Source organism: Solanum stenotomum, chromosome 12 (genome assembly GCF_019186545.1).
Source record: "Solanum stenotomum isolate F172 chromosome 12, ASM1918654v1, whole genome shotgun sequence".
NCBI classification, from domain to species: domain Eukaryota; kingdom Viridiplantae; phylum Streptophyta; class Magnoliopsida; order Solanales; family Solanaceae; genus Solanum; species Solanum stenotomum.
Genome location: NC_064293.1, coordinates 44,342,719 through 44,362,702, shown reverse-complemented (window position 1 = coordinate 44,362,702; position 19,984 = coordinate 44,342,719). Strand labels below are relative to the sequence as shown.

At 31.5% G+C, this 19,984-nt stretch overlaps 2 protein-coding genes across 2 annotated transcripts in view; one reads left to right on the top strand and one right to left on the bottom strand.

Annotated features, from left to right (window-relative positions):
- The first annotated feature begins 9,077 nt into the window (after positions 1 to 9,077).
- Positions 9,078 to 11,231, top strand: LOC125846358 (1-aminocyclopropane-1-carboxylate synthase 3). Its single transcript, XM_049525759.1, has 4 exons — positions 9,078 to 9,407; positions 9,527 to 9,658; positions 9,777 to 9,937; positions 10,044 to 11,231. The coding sequence occupies exons 1-4, from the start codon at positions 9,261 to 9,263 to the stop codon at positions 11,011 to 11,013; spliced, it is 1,410 nt and encodes a 469-aa protein (XP_049381716.1). The 5' UTR covers positions 9,078 to 9,260; the 3' UTR covers positions 11,014 to 11,231.
- A 7,349-nt stretch (positions 11,232 to 18,580) lies between these two features.
- Positions 18,581 to 19,984, bottom strand: part of LOC125847457 (uncharacterized) — a 4,121-nt gene continuing 2,717 nt past the window's right edge. The window contains exon 2 of the mRNA XM_049527074.1: positions 18,581 to 18,664. Within this exon, the coding sequence (XP_049383031.1) occupies positions 18,581 to 18,664 (84 nt within the window). The remainder of the gene's footprint in view (positions 18,665 to 19,984) is intronic.

The following is a 19,984-nucleotide window of genomic DNA, read 5'->3' as shown; positions in this document are numbered from 1 at the left end:
TGAGTATATGCTATTATACCGCATTTTAGTACATCATGTTTGCAAATATGAGCTGTGTATACCAATAGTACTATCTTAGTTCATCATATAATAAGCACAAAAAATTCGTAATGAGCAACAGAACTATTCTATACCCATTACATACACCACTTCTTTTTTTATCCTGAATAGAGCTGCACCCATGATGATGGGCCTTAAAATGATTAATTCACTTTCAAATTTCCCCCCTTCCACTAAAAACTTTCAAATTTTGGCTTGCTTAATTAACACCCTTTCAAAAGGAAAAGATATATATACTTTCTTTTTTTTTTTTGTTCTAACCTTGAATTGGAAAATAAAACCCCTATTATGTTGTTTAAATGTGTTTGGAAAAGGAGAAGTTATTGACCGATAAGTTGCCAGAGCTACTCCTATAGCAGAAATTGCTCATTTTATTGGAATGTGTTAAAAGTTCGTTGGATTACACTTGTGGAGATATCTGCTTCTATCTTTTGTGGTTTACATGTAAAATTTCTTATGCTCCAATCCCCTCAACAAGCTGGATTACTTGTCAATTTTCATGGATCTTAGGTTAAATATTTTTCTTGTCTAATTCACAACATAATGCTACCCATATAGGGATCCAAATAATATATGCTACCAACATTATATTGTCAATGTTCAATCCAAGAGACACTCTCGCACAATGGCTGCCTAACACAAAGGGATCCAATGATAATTCCAAACTTTTAAAGCAATTACTACATGATGGAACCAATTAATTATATTTGGTCACAGACTCACAGTACAGAGCTGTTTCTGAAGCATCGGACTTACGATGGTTCATTTGAAGGCATATGAACATGGGCATCGAACTATTTATTAGACAGGTTCTGGGCTTCGAATATTATAATCGGGCCCTGTTTGTTTTTATAATCCTACAAAGTAAGTTTAGTTGTCAAATTGATGGCTGGCTAGCTCAGCATGTTAGCCCAATGGACATTACTAACAGTGGTAGCCTACCCAGCTGAGAACAGCAAGTCACCAACGTGCCTCCCATGATGCGGCACCTCTGGACACATTGGTTTTATTTCTTATTAGATTTTCTAATCATTACATTGGGTTTGGTCGCCGATTTTCACCATCTTCTCCTATTATTCCACCAACAATTTTAGTGTCCCATGATACTTTGTTTACCAAAATCCCCCTTAGTCCCTTGCATCTCCAACCACAAAAATAGGATCAAACCAAATGCAAATTGTTGAAAACATTTTTTAATTCCTAGCCCATACAATAAGTGTTGTTGAAATTAATACTAATCATTATAATATTTTGGAGAGGTGAAACGCAAGTTGTGAGAGATCAATTTGTATAGTTGAAATGCTCAATCACAAAGTAGTCTTCAAAATGGTCCAAAAGGTTACACTCAATGAAGTCAATATTAAGCTCGAATTTCGGCGTATGATGGTGGGCAAAAATTAGGGCTTGAGAATGAATACAGCAAGGTCAAGGTGTTGACATAAACAAAGACAAACTTAGCATTGAAGTGAATTCCAACAAAAACTTCATCGCTTTCAGGCTCAGCTGGAATAGTCCCCAATTCTCCTGACTCAGCAGTGTGAATTCTGGATTTAAGCCAACGGCCCAAATCCTGCGTAGCTGGGCTGGGCCTACTGCTTAATTTCACTGCATCAATTTTTCCTATATGTTTCGCAATTCAACTAAGAAACTTTATAAGATTTTCTTTTTATTTCCCAACATTTCAAAAAAAATTTATAACATTATAGTAAAAATATGATTTTAAACAACACTATAAAAAAATCTCATTACCACTTACAGTGTAATATAAAATAACAAGTCAAACTATCATCTTTAAAGTAAAATGAAAAAGAGCAGAGAAAGAAACGTTATAGGACTAAGACTCGTCATGGGTCATAATATCATAAATACACAACTACTTGAACCTTCTTAATTGATTGGATTTAGCTTATATATGTTGACAATGTATAATAGTTTTCTTGTATCAATGTGTTTTTATTTAGGACAAATTACTTAACTACACTCCTTTACTTACCTTAATATCCATTTATCCCTACTTATTTCAAAATTTTCAAAATCCCTTATTTACCTATGTATCTCGTGCACAACGCTATGTATCCCACTATGTGAAATGTATCAAACGCTATGTATCACGTGCACAATGCTATGTATCCCGTGCACAACGCTATGTATCCCGCTATGTGGAATGTATCAAACCTAATGTATCCCGTGCACAATGCTATGTATCCCGCTATGTGGAATGTATCAAACCTAATGTATCCCGTGCACAACGCTATGTATCCCGCAAACATCATTTTTAAGGGATTTTTGGTAAATAGAAAACTAGAAGGGATGTGATGTTATTTAGTACTTATAATATGTGGTTCCTATAATTTATACTTTTATTTATTGTACCAGTCAACTCGTCTCATTTTCAAACTGATAATCTCACACTTTACATGTAATTATCTTTTAGATGAATAACGTGTAACTATTTGATTTTATGTCATGCTCTAAATACACGTAGATATGGATTGTTTATCAGTAGTAATACTAAGGATAACAACGTAAAGACTTGTAGTTGTCGATCTTAACATCTTAGACGATAGAATATATATAATGGGTAGAGTCACTGTCGTTAAAAATTAGGCTGTTGTGCTGTTACATAGCGTCAACTTAAGCTATCTAGCTAGTGGGGTCAAGGCTTAATTAAGTCCAGATAGCATGGGTTTTTCAAATATTGTACGATAACCATTAATATATAGTCCAAGTTTGTAGGTAGTATACAGTAGGTGAAATAAATTAAGATCTTAATTATGTGTTATTTTCTGTCTAAATCTTGTCTATTTGACAATCTAAATTGTCAAAGCTGCGTGCCTAATGAAAGCACGAACAAGTTGTTGTAAAGTCTCCAAAGGAATGGAAATGTGACACGGCAACAATTTTGGGCATTGCGTATCCAAATATCAATTGCATAGTCTTCCCAAGCGCCACTAATAGAATAAGTTAGTAGACCAACATTTTCCTCCGGGCATATGAGCGGATTGAGCTGAATTTAGACAAGTTAAAATAAATCGCACGAGTTAATATATAGGTGAGTTGTTAATTAACCCTCTAGATTGGACATGATCCAGATAAGCTCAAAAATGGGTCATAGCCTAACTTCCCAACTATATAATAGGTGTGGTTATATTAAAGAAAGAAGTCTTTTCATTAAATATTTTGATAAGAATTTTAATGAATTAATTTAACTGTTAGTCACCCAAAATAGATTAACTTTTAAATGAATTAAGTTGGGCCGAGATAATATATGAACGGGTCAATAATCCGTCCAAACTTAACGACTCATCATATTTTTATGAGCTCCAATAATTTCTCCTAAAATGGATAGGCCTGTCAAACATGCAAAAAAAAATTGATATGCACATAATCCAATATCATATTGACAGTTGATATTTTATTTTTCCCATCCGCCCCCTCCCAAAACAACGGTTGTTTTCATATTATGGCATCCCATACCTCTGCATATTTCATAATGGACCCCTGCATCGTTCTCTAAAATATTAATCATGGGAAACTCTAACAAATAATAAACTACATGTACACGGTGATGAACTGTGAACTTACTTGAGTTTTAAATTGCAGCATTTTCAACCAAAAATAGTCCAAATTTTCTTTCTTTCGTGCGTGTGAATTTTTTATCTCCCATTTGTACCATGTTATCACATATGCAATGTTATCCTAGCACTCAATTCCAACTATTAGAATTTCATTTGAACGTGATCACACAGATATTGTTCCGCAACCTACAAATAACAACTATTTTCTCCTGTCAACATTTGTAAATAACATTTGTTAATGTTACGAAAAAAAAAAACATACATAATTTGTAAACGTAGATCTGATAAGGTTTTATTGTAGAAGGAAGTAAAGCATATATAATTTTAATTTTTTTTACTAGAGGCGGATCCAAAATTTGAATTTATGGATTCCTAATAATTTCAAATTAAAAGAGTAAACTATCATTTACCAGGTGGTAGAGGTGTACAAAATCGAACCAAACTGCAAACCGAGAAAAAAAAACCCGACTAGTGGTTGGTTTGACTTGGTTTAGTATTGGAAAAAAAAAACCCGACTATATTTGGGTTGGTTTGGTTTTAACTAAAACAAACCAATCCGAGACCAAACCAACCCGATATTATATATATAATTTTAAAATTTTATTTTATACATAAAAATATTTACTTTGATATAATTTTTAAATATTTCTTATACTTTTTCATAGTTTTTATCTTTTAATATATTATTTCAAGTTTGAAACTTAGAATTCTGAATGGTTCAATAAAGATTATAGTCCACAGATGTTGGTAATTATAATAAAGTTTAAATCAAAATCAAATTAATACTAATGCAAAAAGAAAATCAATTCAACACTAAGAATGACATTAATATTGAATATTTGTTCTTTGGTTTTACATTGGTTTAGACAATTCAAATACATAATCTAATTTTAATTTCCATTAATATTTAGTCATGTAACTAATACTTATTAAACTTATTTTAGCATGATTTAGTACTTTTAAATTATAATCATTTTCATTATGACTTGTTAATTTGCAATATTTGTTTTTACGCGATTTTATTATTATTATTTTATTGGATATTTTAGTGTCATTACTTATATCATATTGTGTTATTTTCTTAAGAAACATCTTAGACAATTGTATTTTGGTAGGACTAAAGAAATATTTGAAGTACAAGTAAATTATATATTTGTATGAATACTTTAGCGGAAAAATTCAAAAAAACCCGAAAAAAATCCTAAAAAACCCGAGGTTGAAAAACTCGAGTTTTATTGGTTTGGTTTGGTTTATAGATTTAAAAATCTGACACAAATGGTTTGGTTTGATATTTGAAAAACTCGAACCAACCCGGTCATGTACACCCCTACCAGGTGGCTACTTTGTTATTTACAAAATTAACCGAATTCCCAAGAACCCACATGTAGTATATATTCTAGGTCCGCCCCTGCATATAATGGATGGTAATCCAATTTCCGAACACTTTCTTAACACAAGTATCAGAAAAATGTAGAAGAACAAATAGAGTTAGTGTGATGGATAATTAATAAGATGATTTAATCGGACGTGGAACTGATGAAAACGAAGAAATTAAACCACATTACTTGCACGACTGCTTAATTAGCAGGTCAGCGCATAATAACTACTTGAAACAATTTGATTCGTGTTACTCATGAAGAAATGTTGACTCTGTGACTAAGTATAGGCGAAAATTTTTGGTATGTTAAATTGGAAATTAATTTTTATACCATGATAGTGTAATCATTCATAAAAATGATTAGTAAGTAATACTTAGTTGGAAGAATCGTTGACTTTAACTAGTTCAATTTTGTGTATAACGCGCGCATACATGGAAATGGAATAAAGATAAAGATATAGTAATAGGTATGTCACAAATATTAGTTTTGACAGAAAATAGGCCCCCCTGGGGGTGTGGGGGATGGTGGTGAGGGTCCCTATCGTTACTAAAGACAGGAAACAAATGGTCCACGTATGGGTAGTGTCTCCTAGGAAGTCCGCTGAGGAATGGGAGGGGTGGACCTAAATGTGATTTAATTTGTCACGTTACTTGTCACTAATAGTAGCCTATATGGGATAGTTACATTTTAGGCTTATTCCTATGGTCAATGGACCCCCTTACTAATTCTTATGTACATATTCTAGCTTCTAAGGTCTATGTGGGGGCAATTAAACAGGGTTTTCACATGCCCTAATCACCCTTCCTTTGTAACAAACCACATGTTTCCTCATTCAATCATTTCATGCTCCTCACTCACCAAAATATTCATCTCATATCAAATTAAACAAATTTTAGCTCTAGTAAAATGAAACTAGTTAATTTGAAGCTGGTTTTGTAATTATAAAGCAAAGTGAAAAAAAAGTCTAAATATTGAAGGTGCATGCATATAAAAACATTTTATAAAATGTGTGAATTTCAAGCATTTAGCAAATATTCACTAGGACAATCATATTCAACATTAAAATATGAGTTTAAGTTATATGATTGTCGATGTAAAAAAATCAATCTACCATTTAAAAAAATTTACCTACAAATATCATTTGAATAGCTTAAATAATTTCTAACAGTAGTATTTGAAATCTTATAATATACTTGATATGTACGTATATACAACTATACAAGAAGTGAAGATATATCTATTACGGTTCAGACCACTAAGATTTCCAACTCACAAAATATGTATAAAATCTTATTGCCATTATGCATGTGAGCTACCTCATTGAACATGAAAATCTTTCGTCAGAATCAAAAGAAACGACGAGAAAATTTGAGACATGACGAGACAATTTCAGTCAATCCTACGAAACGAATTAAAATCTACGCCATTTTTAGAGCTGGTGTCATTTCTTGTCCCTTAATTAAGCTTATCCAGATGTTAAGTCAGTCAATCAAGACTACCATATATTAGTCTGGCCTCAGTGTTGGGCAGAACTGAATTAATCACGTTATAACCGTATCCATCTTTTGTATTCTAAGTGTCTAGTTAAGTCAATTATTAAATCAAATTTACACTCACTAAATTGGATATGTGCATCTGTAATCAGCCGGACAAATCAATTATGGATTTAACTTTGACAAAGTAATTTATTTATTTTTGTCATATCAACATGTTATAGCAGGTAATCTAAGTTTAATTTTATGTGTACTTACTTGATAATGTAAAATAGCGTCATCAATTATGTCAACTTCTCATTGCCTAATTAATTACTTTGAAAGTTATTTTCTATTGGTCAAAGCCAGCCTTTGACTTTATGCAGGCCACTAAGGTTCCGTAGGTATAATTTAATCAGAGCAAACTTAAGAGGACTTGTTACAAATTCTACCCGTTTCCACACCTATAATAATATATAAAAATTAACGATTCACAACCTTACTTCTTTTACACGGCAAGGAGTAATTTGAATTTTTTTAATTAGATGGACTTCTTTATTAATTCCGTCAATTTCACATGAAGTAACTTCATATAATACTCCTAAAAGGTGGTTGAGAACCGTATTATAAATTAATCACCAACATTGTTTTATGTCAAAAAAAACAGCATCATGTATAGACTCTGTATGACTAGTGTATGTACATGTGTTCCCTCTACTTTGGTCAAAATATCGACCGGAAGCAGCAATTTATTTCTCCATAGTCTAGTGGTCCAATAAAGCAAATAATCGGACATTGCTACAGCAAGGATCATGAGTTGTCTTTCACTTTTCAAGATTTTTCAAACTTGTAATTAGGAGACAAAAAGAGATCCAAATCTGGGAGCGCCGTTTCGGTAGCTAGCATACCAACCCTGATAAACATCTATATGTTCGACTCAACAAATTTATTACTACTATGTAGTACGTACTATATTTATTAACGTAGAAATTCTGAGTTCCTTTGCTCTTCACTTCTTTTTACTACACCAAATAATTAAGACCCCTTTTAACTGCCCTGGCCATGTGTGATTATGACGCAAACTCTAAATATTACTAGGACATTCTTTTGAGTTAGTAAATCAGTTGGCTAATACTACCGGCGGAATAAATTTGTTTACCATTTACAATAAATTATCTGATCTTTAGTGGTGGTTGAAACTCCAAAATTTAAGTAACAAATGATTTGCAAAGCTCTTTCAATATTCTCTCGTTACCTTTCCTAATATTCGCAATTCATTAATTTTGAAACAAAACAGTTGGTTAATACTAGTGGCGGAATTCATTTATTTACCTTGTAATAAAATTCTGAGGTTTAGTGGCTGACACCCCAAATGTTACCGTACTTACATTAATTATTCTACATTGCCATAGCAAAACAAAGATTTTGGTGGGGCATTATTTATACGTATATACCATATTCGAAATTAATGCTCCGGGAAAATAACAGAATAAACTCTACCGTTCCACTAGTTTATTACAATCAACTTTCGGATGGCTAGAAACCACGATAATTCCAGATTTTTATAATTTACTAAACGTAAAAAAATTGAATTCGAATTCTATCAATCCAGGCCAATAGTAAAGTATAATTGAGCCATTTAAAAAAGATTGTGAATTTAGTTGTAAACGCATTAAGCGTGTGAATGCTTGATATGTGCAAAGCCAAATTGAACTAGTGCATACAGCTGTGCGTAATATTACTTTTCACGGTAGGCAGCTACTATTTGACGTCCAGTCGAGGTTGACTTTAATTCTTGAATGTCACGTGCTATCATAGTAATAAGTAGTTTTTTATTTAAAAGAAGAGAATAAAAGTTTATAGTTGAATAATAATAATTAAAGGATTTAGAATTAAAAAATTGGGTTTTGGGTTTTGTAGCCCCACTTGAGAGGGGAGACCGGGGACGGCGAGATAAGTGGCCGACACACAGTAAGAGATGGGCCAGTAGGAGGGAGCAAATGGACCATGGCACGGTCATCGTCGGTCCAATTTTCGGATGGGCTTATTTCTACTTCTACCCATTGTTGTCTTTTGGATTTTCTTGTTTCTATATGCATTCCCTTTCTTAACTCACTCACCCACAACTATATTCATTTCACAACAATCATATGCTAAATTACTCCATTTTTATTTAATGTTCTCATTTTATAGAACTAAGATATAATACTTAATTAACCACTCCATTGAGTTTTATTTTTACTCCTACTTAATAAGGAGGAGATATTAAATTATGATTAAATAAAAATAATTTTAGATGGAGAGTGTGTGTAGACATAAGTACTATGCTGAAATACCAAGTAAGTGTCTTTAGTGCGCTTAGGTAATACGGAACTTTAATTGTCCTTAAATTACTATACATTAAACACTGAAATTCAACGCGTTAAATTAGACATCAGTTACTTATTACTATTTGTTTAATTAAAAAGGAATTTAAGAGTCAAAAGAGTATTATGGGTAGTTTGGCTGACGTGTGTTTCTTTGATTGACAAAACTCCTATATATATCCATACGATATGCCAGCAAATGGCAATAACATCTCCCTCTCATTCTATCTATAAACTACAATCTCCAAGTTGATTATTCTTTCCAAATCAAAACTTTCTTTTCAACAACAATAAAAACATTCAAAGTGATCCCATTACTTATTACATCCAACTCTTTCTTGCTGGCACATTCCAGTCGATCAATAGATAAATTTATTTCCCAAAATATACATAACACCATAAAAGATGAAGCTATTGTCAGAGAAAGCCACGTGTAATTCTCACGGACAAGATTCTTCATACTTTTTAGGATGGCAGGAGTACGAGAAAAATCCATACGATGAAATTCAAAATCCTAAAGGAATCATCCAGATGGGTCTAGCAGAGAATCAGGTAATTAGAAAAAAAAACACTTGAACAGTTCCTGTTCTGCTTTTTAAGAATCCCCATCTCCGATTGTCGGCTTTCACATTCTTCGTCCTAATAATAATTTTATTTTTTTCGTTACGCAGCTTTCTTTTGATTTATTAGAATCATGGCTAGCACAAAATCCAGACGCAGCTGGGTTTAAGAGAAATGGAGAATCAATATTTAGAGAACTTGCTCTGTTTCAAGATTATCATGGTCTTCCTGCTTTCAAAAATGTACGTATTTTTAATTAAATGTTCTCATGTACTATTATGAATGAATATATATATGTATTAAATATTACGTATGTATGACATCATTATCTTACGTTGTTATGTTTATTTTATAATGCAGGCAATGACAAAATTCATGTCAGAAATCAGAGGAAACAAAGTAAGCTTTGATTCCAACAAGCTCGTTCTTACAGCCGGTGCAACGTCCGCTAATGAGACACTTATGTTTTGCCTAGCTAACCAAGGCGATGCTTTTCTCCTTCCTACCCCATACTATCCTGGGTACGTTCTGATCTATTTTATTTTATGTGATACTATTTGATAGTAGAATTTTGAAGTTAAATTATTCTTTTCTTTACTGATGGTCTTATTGCATTATGTAATGCAGATTCGATAGAGACCTCAAATGGAGAACTGGGGCAGAGATTGTGCCAATACACTGCTCAAGTTCAAACGGATTCAGAATTACTGAATCCGCTCTTGAAGAAGCTTATCTAGATGCAAAAAAGCGAAACCTTAAAGTGAAAGGTGTTCTAGTGACCAACCCTTCAAATCCATTGGGCACAACACTAACCAGAAACGAGCTTGAACTTCTTCTTACATTCATAGACGAAAAAGGTATCCACCTCATCAGTGACGAGATCTATTCAGGGACTGTTTTTAACTCGCCAGGCTTCGTTAGTGTCATGGAAGTTCTAATTGAAAAGAACTACATGAAAACCGAAGTTTGGGAACGAGTTCACATTGTTTACAGTCTCTCAAAAGATCTCGGTCTTCCCGGTTTTCGCATTGGTGCAATTTACTCCAACGATGAGATGGTTGTCTCCGCGGCCACAAAAATGTCTAGTTTCGGATTAGTTTCTTCGCAAACTCAGTACCTTCTTTCATGCATGCTCTCTGACAAAAAGTTCACGAAGAAATACATCTCTGAAAATCAGAAGAGGCTAAAGAAACGACATGCAATGCTTGTTAAAGGTCTTAAAAATGCTGGTATCAACTGCCTTGAAAGCAATGCCGGTCTGTTTTGTTGGGTAGACATGAGGCATCTATTAAGTCCCAATAATTTTGACGCTGAAATGGACTTATGGAAGAAAATAGTGTACGATGTTGGCCTAAACATCTCTCCTGGATCATCATGCCATTGTACCGAACCGGGTTGGTTCCGTGCATGTTTCGCTAACATGTCCGAAGATACGTTAAACTTAGCCATGCGACGTATGAAGGATTTTGTTGAGTCCACTGCTCCCAACGCAATTAATCACCAGAATCAACAACAATCTAACGCTAATTCAAAGAAGAAGTCATTCTCCAAGTGGGTTTTTCGACTATCGTTCAATGACCGTCAAAGAGAACGATAGTCCTGCAAGTGTGAACATTCCCTTGTCCAGAATCCAGATTATTTTTTTACTCAATATTCACATATTGAGTTCACCAAATATTTTTTGTATGATTAAAATACTTTACCTTTTTTTTTTTTTTATGTTAGAGGGTGCACTCTGTCCATGTGATGGACGAGCAGTGGTTTTTCATAATTTTTATGTAATTAACATCTTGAAGATTGGATATCTGCACCAAATCTTCTTGAAATGTTCAAACTACTACATTATCTCATAAATCTTTCTTGGTATGTTCATTATTTACATCACATGATGCTGAGAAAGAGTATATTGATATTTCAACATGCTATTTTTGATACATTATAGTATTACATTTATTGTAGATTCCTCATGTTATTACGATAATACACAAAAAAATAATACTAGTAATTACATGGTAGAGGCGGAATTAACGGGAAAACAACGTGTCCTATCATGCCTAAAGTTGGACGTTGGCCGGTATCTTAACTTGCCAATATTATTTTATTTCATCGACCGACTTTTTATCCTGTTGGCATTTGGCAATATATAAGTAGAATATTGAGGAGAAAAATACGACATTGTTCAATACGTAGAAGAAGCACTCTCGTTGGTGGGTCCAAAGTAGAAATAATAGTCAGAAGACAAATGTGTTTTTTATTGTACTTCTTTGAGGTTTCTAAAACCATTCTGTTTTCTGGGTGTTGCAATGAGATAACACTAAACTCGCCTGTATTCTTGGACAAAAAAAGATAACATGAAACGATAGAGAAAGAGTTGAAAAAATGAAATAGATTGCTTGCAAGTAATTGCAAAGCTTTTGTAATTTTCTTTTTTTTTCTCTAGTAGTACTAGTACTACTTTTATTTATGTATGTATATTTGAGTGTTGTTGTTAATGACTACACCCACCGGTCTATTTACAGTGGATATATGTTTTTCTTTTGCACGCCTTTAAAATTTATTTATTTATTTATTTGTAATAAAAAAATATACTATAAACTTAGTTGTATATGCATCGATCAATATAACTGAGTGGCAGAGCTATGCTGCTGTTATAAATGTTTGGGGGGGATTAACATAATATATACTATGGCCTTCTGTTGATGGAGAAGATCTTCTTAGCCGCACATATGAAGTTTTCTGCCTTTAATTCTCTTGTACAAACAACGGAGGAACTGGCCAAATAACAAAAGAATTTGACTAATTGTCGAAATTGACAATTGATTTAATTTTTTTAAATGACAATTAGTCATTTTAAATAATCACGACAACTAAAATGAGTAGGAGAGAATATAGATAAATGAGCAGTTACAAATCCACGCGGCCATTAGTTTTGTTCTTGCTGTCAAGTGCTGGTTCACAAAGATCGGTTTTGGAATATGTGTTAAACTTGAGAGAGAGCATCATTTGAGTCTAGAAATAATTGTTATCTTTTTTATTAATGGTTATTGGGATCTTCACGTGTTTAGTTGAGCACTACAACTTAGCTTATGTTGCGGCCTTCATATACTTTTTAAGTTTACTTTATATATATATATATACATATGTAAAAACATTTATTTATTAAAATTTTGAAAAGAATCATGAGACTTATTTTTATACTTTCAATTTCATCTTCTAAAAACAACAAAAGTTAAACAAATGTGGAAAATTTTACTTGGCATAATCATTAGGATTTTGAACGCTTCCGTTAATTTATAAATGTGCCGACTGAAATTTGAACTATTGAACTGGACCACAGGAAGTTTATTTTTCCTTTAATATTCAGTCCTAATTGAATTACAGTAATATTTTTCTCACCCACCACATTATTTGAAATCATATTAAGCTTGACCAATTTTTTGTTTGTATATATAGAAGAGTAATTATTATTATTATCATAAAAGAGTAAAGTATAGGGGTTGAATAAAAAATATACAAGATTCCAAATATTGCTTAACAAATTAAGTAGTTTCTTCTCCGTATATTTTTTTATATATCTTTTATGTTGACTATTTTCAAGATTTTTTCGGAAGGTGTGGAAGTAGTGGTGGTTGATACAAAATTATGACTGAAATAGGTAGGTCTATAATCTACATTAAAGTTGTAGGTGTAGCACTATAATTAGCCTCTAATACTTTTCTTAACTATACACTTTCCAGATGGCTAATTAGTTACTATGTATTAATACACATTTAAATTATTTTATTTTTTTGAGTTTTATACCTAAATTATTGAGAATGTAAGTTTCATACCTAAACTATCACTTATAAATTTGAGAAACATATCTTAGTAGTGTGTATAATAATACACTCTCTTTTATTTGCAAAAACCTCTCCACATGAATAAAATATTCTACATTGTCCAAAACTAAATAAACAATTAATATTAATTAAAAATTAAAGACTAAAGTATTACGATCACAATTTTTTATAAAAAAAAAATAAACATTTTTAAAAAAAAATATTAAAATATTTTTCTCACCCCACTCCACCATCTCCTACCCCCGACCGAAAATCCCTCCATCCTTTTTTTAAAAAAAAAATCTTTTATAAAATATTTTAAAAAATTCAGACCTCACCCCCTCTCCACTCCTTCCTAAAAAATATTTTGAAATAAACTAAAATTCTACCCCACCCCATCTAACCCTCCACTTCAAATTTATTTTTATTTTTTTACATTTTTCTCGTTGTGTTAGATGTGTGTATATATTTTAGGAAAAAATATTCTACTTACGTACCGAATGTAAAATAAATAAAAATTTAATTTTTAAAAAAGTCTTGCGGCAAGTAAAAAATAATTTTCTTAATATATATATATATATATATATATATAAAATACAAACGAGAAAAAATTTGGAAGCGGAGGGTTTTTATTTTTTTAAAAATAAACTAAAAAATTAGGTGGAGGGAGTACGGTGAGAGGAAGTGGGGTTTTTTTTTTTTTTTTTTAAGCAAATTTACCACTAAACAGTGTCTAGCGGCTTAAACATAAAAAAGCATCAATAGGAATAAGTAAAAGCAAGGGGGCTAGGCCTTACCTTATTAATCATAATGAAATATCCAACTTCTGCTACCTAACACTGAGGTAAGAAAAATATTTTATATTTTATTTTATAATTTTTGGGGGAAGAATAATAATACTTTAATCTTTAACTTTAACTAATATTAATATTTTATTAATTTTTATCAAGGTGAAATGTTTTGTCTATGTGTATTGTGATGTGACAATTTTTTAAAATAAAAGAGATCGTGTATTACACACACCATAATGATAGTGTATTAAAAGAGAAATGTGTGTTTCTCGAACTAATAAATGATAGTTTAGGTATGAAACAAAAAAAGGATAATTGAGGTGTGTTTTTGACTTTTATCTCTAAATTAAACGGAAATACTTTTGATTAATTAATTTTTGGCTGTTCAGCTAAATATTTTCGAGATATATCTTGTTGGATACGTCTTCAATAATGTAATGTAAGAAAGTTTTTGATGTGATAGCTTGAAAGTTGATTGTTGGAGAAATGTCCAACTTTCATAAAATTAGGAATGTATTATGTTGTTTACTTCGATTTGATTTCAATAATCTAAAGGTAATATAACAAATTAAGTAAAAGAAATTAACTCAACATCATTTGGTGACATCTCTTTTTAAAGTAAACACACCTAATTTGCGTTTGTGGTCCTAATTTAATAGTGACAAAACTGTAGTTTTCAATTTGTCATAAAATGTTCTTTCACCTTCTTTTTCTTCTACAGTCGGAAGGAAAAGGATAATCACAAACTCGAAGAGAAAGGAACTAATTACGGTTAGATTATTATATTATGTCATGTCAATTTTATCTAAAAACTTTAAGTTATTCATTTTAAAAACAAAGAAGGGAACCTATATTAATTTACATTGGGCTTCGATGTCATACCATAACAACAATTTACTTTTAAACACTAAGCGGAAAAAATATGCCTACATGAGAAACTAAATTACCTTTCAAGAGACACATACACATATAATAGGCTTCCATTAAAAATTAATTATTTATTTATTATTATTATTATTATTATTATTATTATTATTATTATTATCGGAGAAGGGGAATAAAAAACGAGAAAGAAAATTATAAGACGGAGAATCGATCTACCTGATAACAAAGTATGCATATAGGCTTCCTCAAGTTTCATTGGGTGAAAATATTTTCATGATAGCTTAAGCTTATAGAATTTGATCAAAGCAGGGGCATATACAGAAGGGGGTCATCGGGTTCACGTGAACCCATGGTTCCCTTCCAAAATCATATATAGTAATGTTATATTTTTAAAAAAATATTTAAATATAAATATATGAATCCACACTCGAAGTATCATATAATGTCTCATGATAATGATTGGGTGCACCTCTCTAGGTGAGGTTAGAAATTTGAATCTTTTATTTTAGTTTTCTTTCTAAGATTTTATAACTGGTTTGAATAGATAAAAGTTAATTTTGGACCTATAATTTTAAATTTTTAATGGTTTACAGTAAAAAGAACTTAACCAATCAAATTCATATCTTAAATCCACATTTTCGTAATAATGCACCCATCATCTATAAATCATGAATACTCAAAGTATATATCGATACAGTCGGGCAACTTTTCTGATTATGTGGCAATGTATGCAAAGTATAAATTCTTAATACGAAGAGTTATAATTTATAAATATTTATATATATGGAGCCCTAGCGCATATTTAATTTAGAAGACTTTACAATTTTTTTCCTCATATCTTTATTATATGTGTTTATGCCGTTTCAAACATTCAATTAGTGGGTTTAATTATTTCGTGTCACGAACGACTTATAAGCACGAAATATTTTTTTTTAAAAGCTCGAATATTATCAAAATCAGAGATTAGGAAATATTCTTCAAAACGAATCATGATGATCCCCAAAGCTATAAAGAATACGAAGAAAGCAAACCTGATTTGCGGCAAACAATTGAAGTTTACATCACTATATAGTCTATAAAAAAGATAATAATAATAATAATAATAATAATAATAATAATAATATACTTAAATAAACAAATTTATAAAAATGGGATCTATATAATTTAGAATTATATACTCATTTGTTTTGTAGATTTCTCCATTAATGCATGCAGCTAAAAGTCTATCTTGGTCAGGATATTTCTGACTATGATGAGGTTGGTGGCAACGGAATAAAAAATTGAAATAAAATTAAATAATGCAAGTAGGATTTTTGGACTATTTCCATCTTTGTCATGTTGACTATTTGCATGTGCCAAAAAAAAAAAAAAACTATGGCGCCAGTACTATATACTATTATTTGATGATCTGCTCCTGTATTATTTTATAATCAAATCATTATAATCATCCCGTTAGCGGATACGGTTCTATACACACTGATTGATCAAGCAACTACATGACACTTCAAGGGAAAAAACTATGACATTTTGGACGGTCGTAAAAATTTGTATTTTTTTTTTGTAGTTGTGTGTTTTACGATTTTTGTTACTATTCGTTCTTTTTTATGCTTCAGTTATTTCATTAGTATGTTATTATTGTTATTAGTAATCCTTTTATTTAATGCTAAGTTTTTTTCTATTGTTTTCTTCTATGTTCTCTTAATTTTTGTTTATTTCTTTTTACGTGCATTATCCAAGTCAGGGATTTTTCAAAAACAGACATATGTGCTACTTTCCCAAGAATTCACTTATGAGACTTATATTAAATTTGTTGTTGTCGTGATGATTGTTCTTAAAAATTCATAAATTAACTAGCAAACATACATTTTTTTATTAGAAGAAAACTTGTTCTTTTCTAGCTAGTCGACTTTATATATTATTATAATATAATCCGTGTCCTAGAAAAGGAGCTACAAAGCAGGAGAAAAGGGTGAAAAGTTCCCAACAACGAAATTTCGCAGTATTAACCTTTTGTATTGGAAAGTTTATAACTTTGCGAAGACATTAAAGCCTAAAGCTAAGTAATTAGTCAACAAGATGCTGCTAATAAAATGGCTTTAAGTGGTGTTATGTTCAAAACATCCTAGACAAGAATTCCTTTGATTAATGGAATTGTTTATTGCTAATATGTGGATAATATCTAACATTAGATGTAGACAGCAATCACTTAAGTCTGACAAACCGTACTAAACTATAAAAATTAAGGGGTCATTTCTTAGGACAGAAAGACAGAAAAGCTAATCCTATAAGGCTATACTAATTAATCATACTTAAAGCTAACCCTATAGGCTATAATTGAAAGCTACTCGATATATACAACCATAAAGAATTTAATTATTTGCTATAGTAAAATAATCCATACAAATTAATGGAGAGAATATTTTTTTAAAAAGGGTGATAATTACTTACCTCCGATTATAACCAACAATGTTTTTCTCAAATAAAATGAACATGAATATCAATTTTCTAGGAGGGTTGAGAATATGATTAAACAATAAAAGTTTACTATCTTTAATGACGTAACTTAAATTTTTAGATGAGATGGTTACAAATTTCAATTTGATATAAGATAAAGTTTCTGAAATCGAATCTCACCACCATTCATATAAAAAAAATCATGTTTGATTAAAATTATTAATTAGATAGTTTCGAGATAATATAACTTTATCGGATCCGGCTCACCTACAGTAGTTAATCCCTCCATTTCCTCCAGTGGGCTGTTGAAATTGTGACACCTGTCCCAATAACAAATAAATGGTGCAGATTTATTTAATTAACCTTGACCTTCTAACCATGGTAAAAGACTTTCTCTCTCCTCCCTGCCGTGACCCCATCCAAATCTCTCAAGAAGTGCAACTAAAAAGCTCTAAAAAAAAAGTAATGGCTTCCTTGATGCTTGAGCAGGTAATCAAGATGAGAATTTTAATTAATTAGTTGTTGAAGTTCCTTTCATGGTATAGAAATAACTAAGCATGTCAATGGCAGCCCACAGAAACTCCTAACTAACAGAGCTAAAAATCCGTTATACATCTACTGCAAGTTGAGATTATCTTTAAGATTTTATAATCCAGAACAAACTATTGATTGAGATATGACATTTTTATTGTAGTTTTGCTCGTTTCAATCTGTATTGTTTTTTACTCAAAGTGCAATTGATATTTTTGTTCATTTACGTTGTTTGACATATTTGAGAATTAATAGGAGAGAGTGAAGAATTAACTAAATAAATCTGCATGCACCATTTATTTGTTATTGGGACAGGTGTCGCAATTTCAACAGCCCACAGAAGGAAATGGAGGGATCAACTACTACTTTATCTATTATCCTATATATATCGTCAATGCATTAATTACTTTTACATTATACTTCAATTGTGGGACTCTTTTTTTGATCAAGTGTGATTGTTATTTTCAGTTTATTAATACTACTATATTATAAACAAGTAGCACTATATACTATATGCCAGGCAAGAAGACAAAAATTGATTGAGTGGTATGGAGAGTCATGTGCATTTCGGGACCGGCACCCCTCCAGTGCACTCCTAAATAAACAATACTCCTGTCAACTTATTTAATCAATGGTCAATAATGAATTTTCTCTAACTATAGTTAAGAAGCAAAACTCCATCAAATCAATAACCATAACTGGCCGTAAATCCATGGACATGAAAATCAAGACCCAGTAGAGCAGAACCAGCAAAAACCAATTGATTTCTCTAATGCAAATTAAAAGATGAAAGAAACAGACAGAATCATCGAATTTGAGTCTCACAAAACTCGTCTTTGAAGTGAACATCCTGATAATTTGAAGCAAAACAATAAAATGCTCTCTTGTTGTTTATTATTAATTGTATCATACCTTCTTTGATAAAAAAAAATAATTAAAAACATCAAATTAAGATACTCCAGTTCAAGTTAATTAATTTTTTGACTCCGATTAATGAGTAACTTAAGTTTTACAAGAATAACTTAAATCCTTGTATGGGTTTCAAGTTTCGGCTTCTGCTAATTCTTCATAAACAGGGGATAATGGGAAAAATTCCTGGCGAACAGAGAGGGCAATCATCCCAACTTTTTGTTCAATTTCACCAGCAGTTTGAACAATTGATTTTTTTTAGGTCTATCTTGATTAATATTGATTTGCTGGATCGGAGTTGTTAACTATAGTTAGAGAAAAATCATTATTGACCATTGATTAAATAAGTTGGCAGGTGTTGTTTATTTAGGAGTGCACTGGAGCGAGGGTCCATGGATTTGACATGAAGAAGCCCATGCAAGCACATGCAAAAGAACAGAAAAAACCTGCACAATATAATCTTTCTATACAGGTCGGGTATTAGAGTTTTCCTCGTGCTTCATTCTACAACCCTTCATGCCCTTCTTCATAGACAATATGTTGGCCTATTCACTCTAATGAACATGACACTTTTGTCTCACCTAATAAATTAAACCTCTCACCTTGCCCCACTTCCCATACTTCTGTACTACTTGTGCAAACAAATTATTTCTATGGATTAATGAGAATTGTCATCAAAATTTTACTTGGGGACGAAGAGTAATTATCGTTCTTATTTGAATATTCTTAGTGAAATTTTTGAATTCATGCTACATGGTAGTTGGCTGCGTTAATTAACGGGCCTCCCATATCCCACATGTCATGGTTTCTCTAATCATAGGTTTAGCCAGGAGTGGAACTTAGCAGCAATGATTTTTCCACTACTTTTTGTTTTATTTGTTGCAATCATTGAGGAAATACACCAAATTTGATTACATACAATAGACATATACTACCTTGTGGACTGTGGTGTGGCTCATAATTTATTGAATACTGTTGACGTCAATCTTAACTTTATGGAGAATCCGCTAATTTATTTAATCCAATGCAGTGAGGTTCATTATTTCTCTTAGTTCCGCAAGAGTATTAGCTACGTAGAGGTATTAAAATCAGCCCATAAAATAATCATTCCTCTAATTTAAATTAATAACCTGTTTATTTTATTAATTAAGCTCTGTTATGCCGTAATTTTCCTATCTTT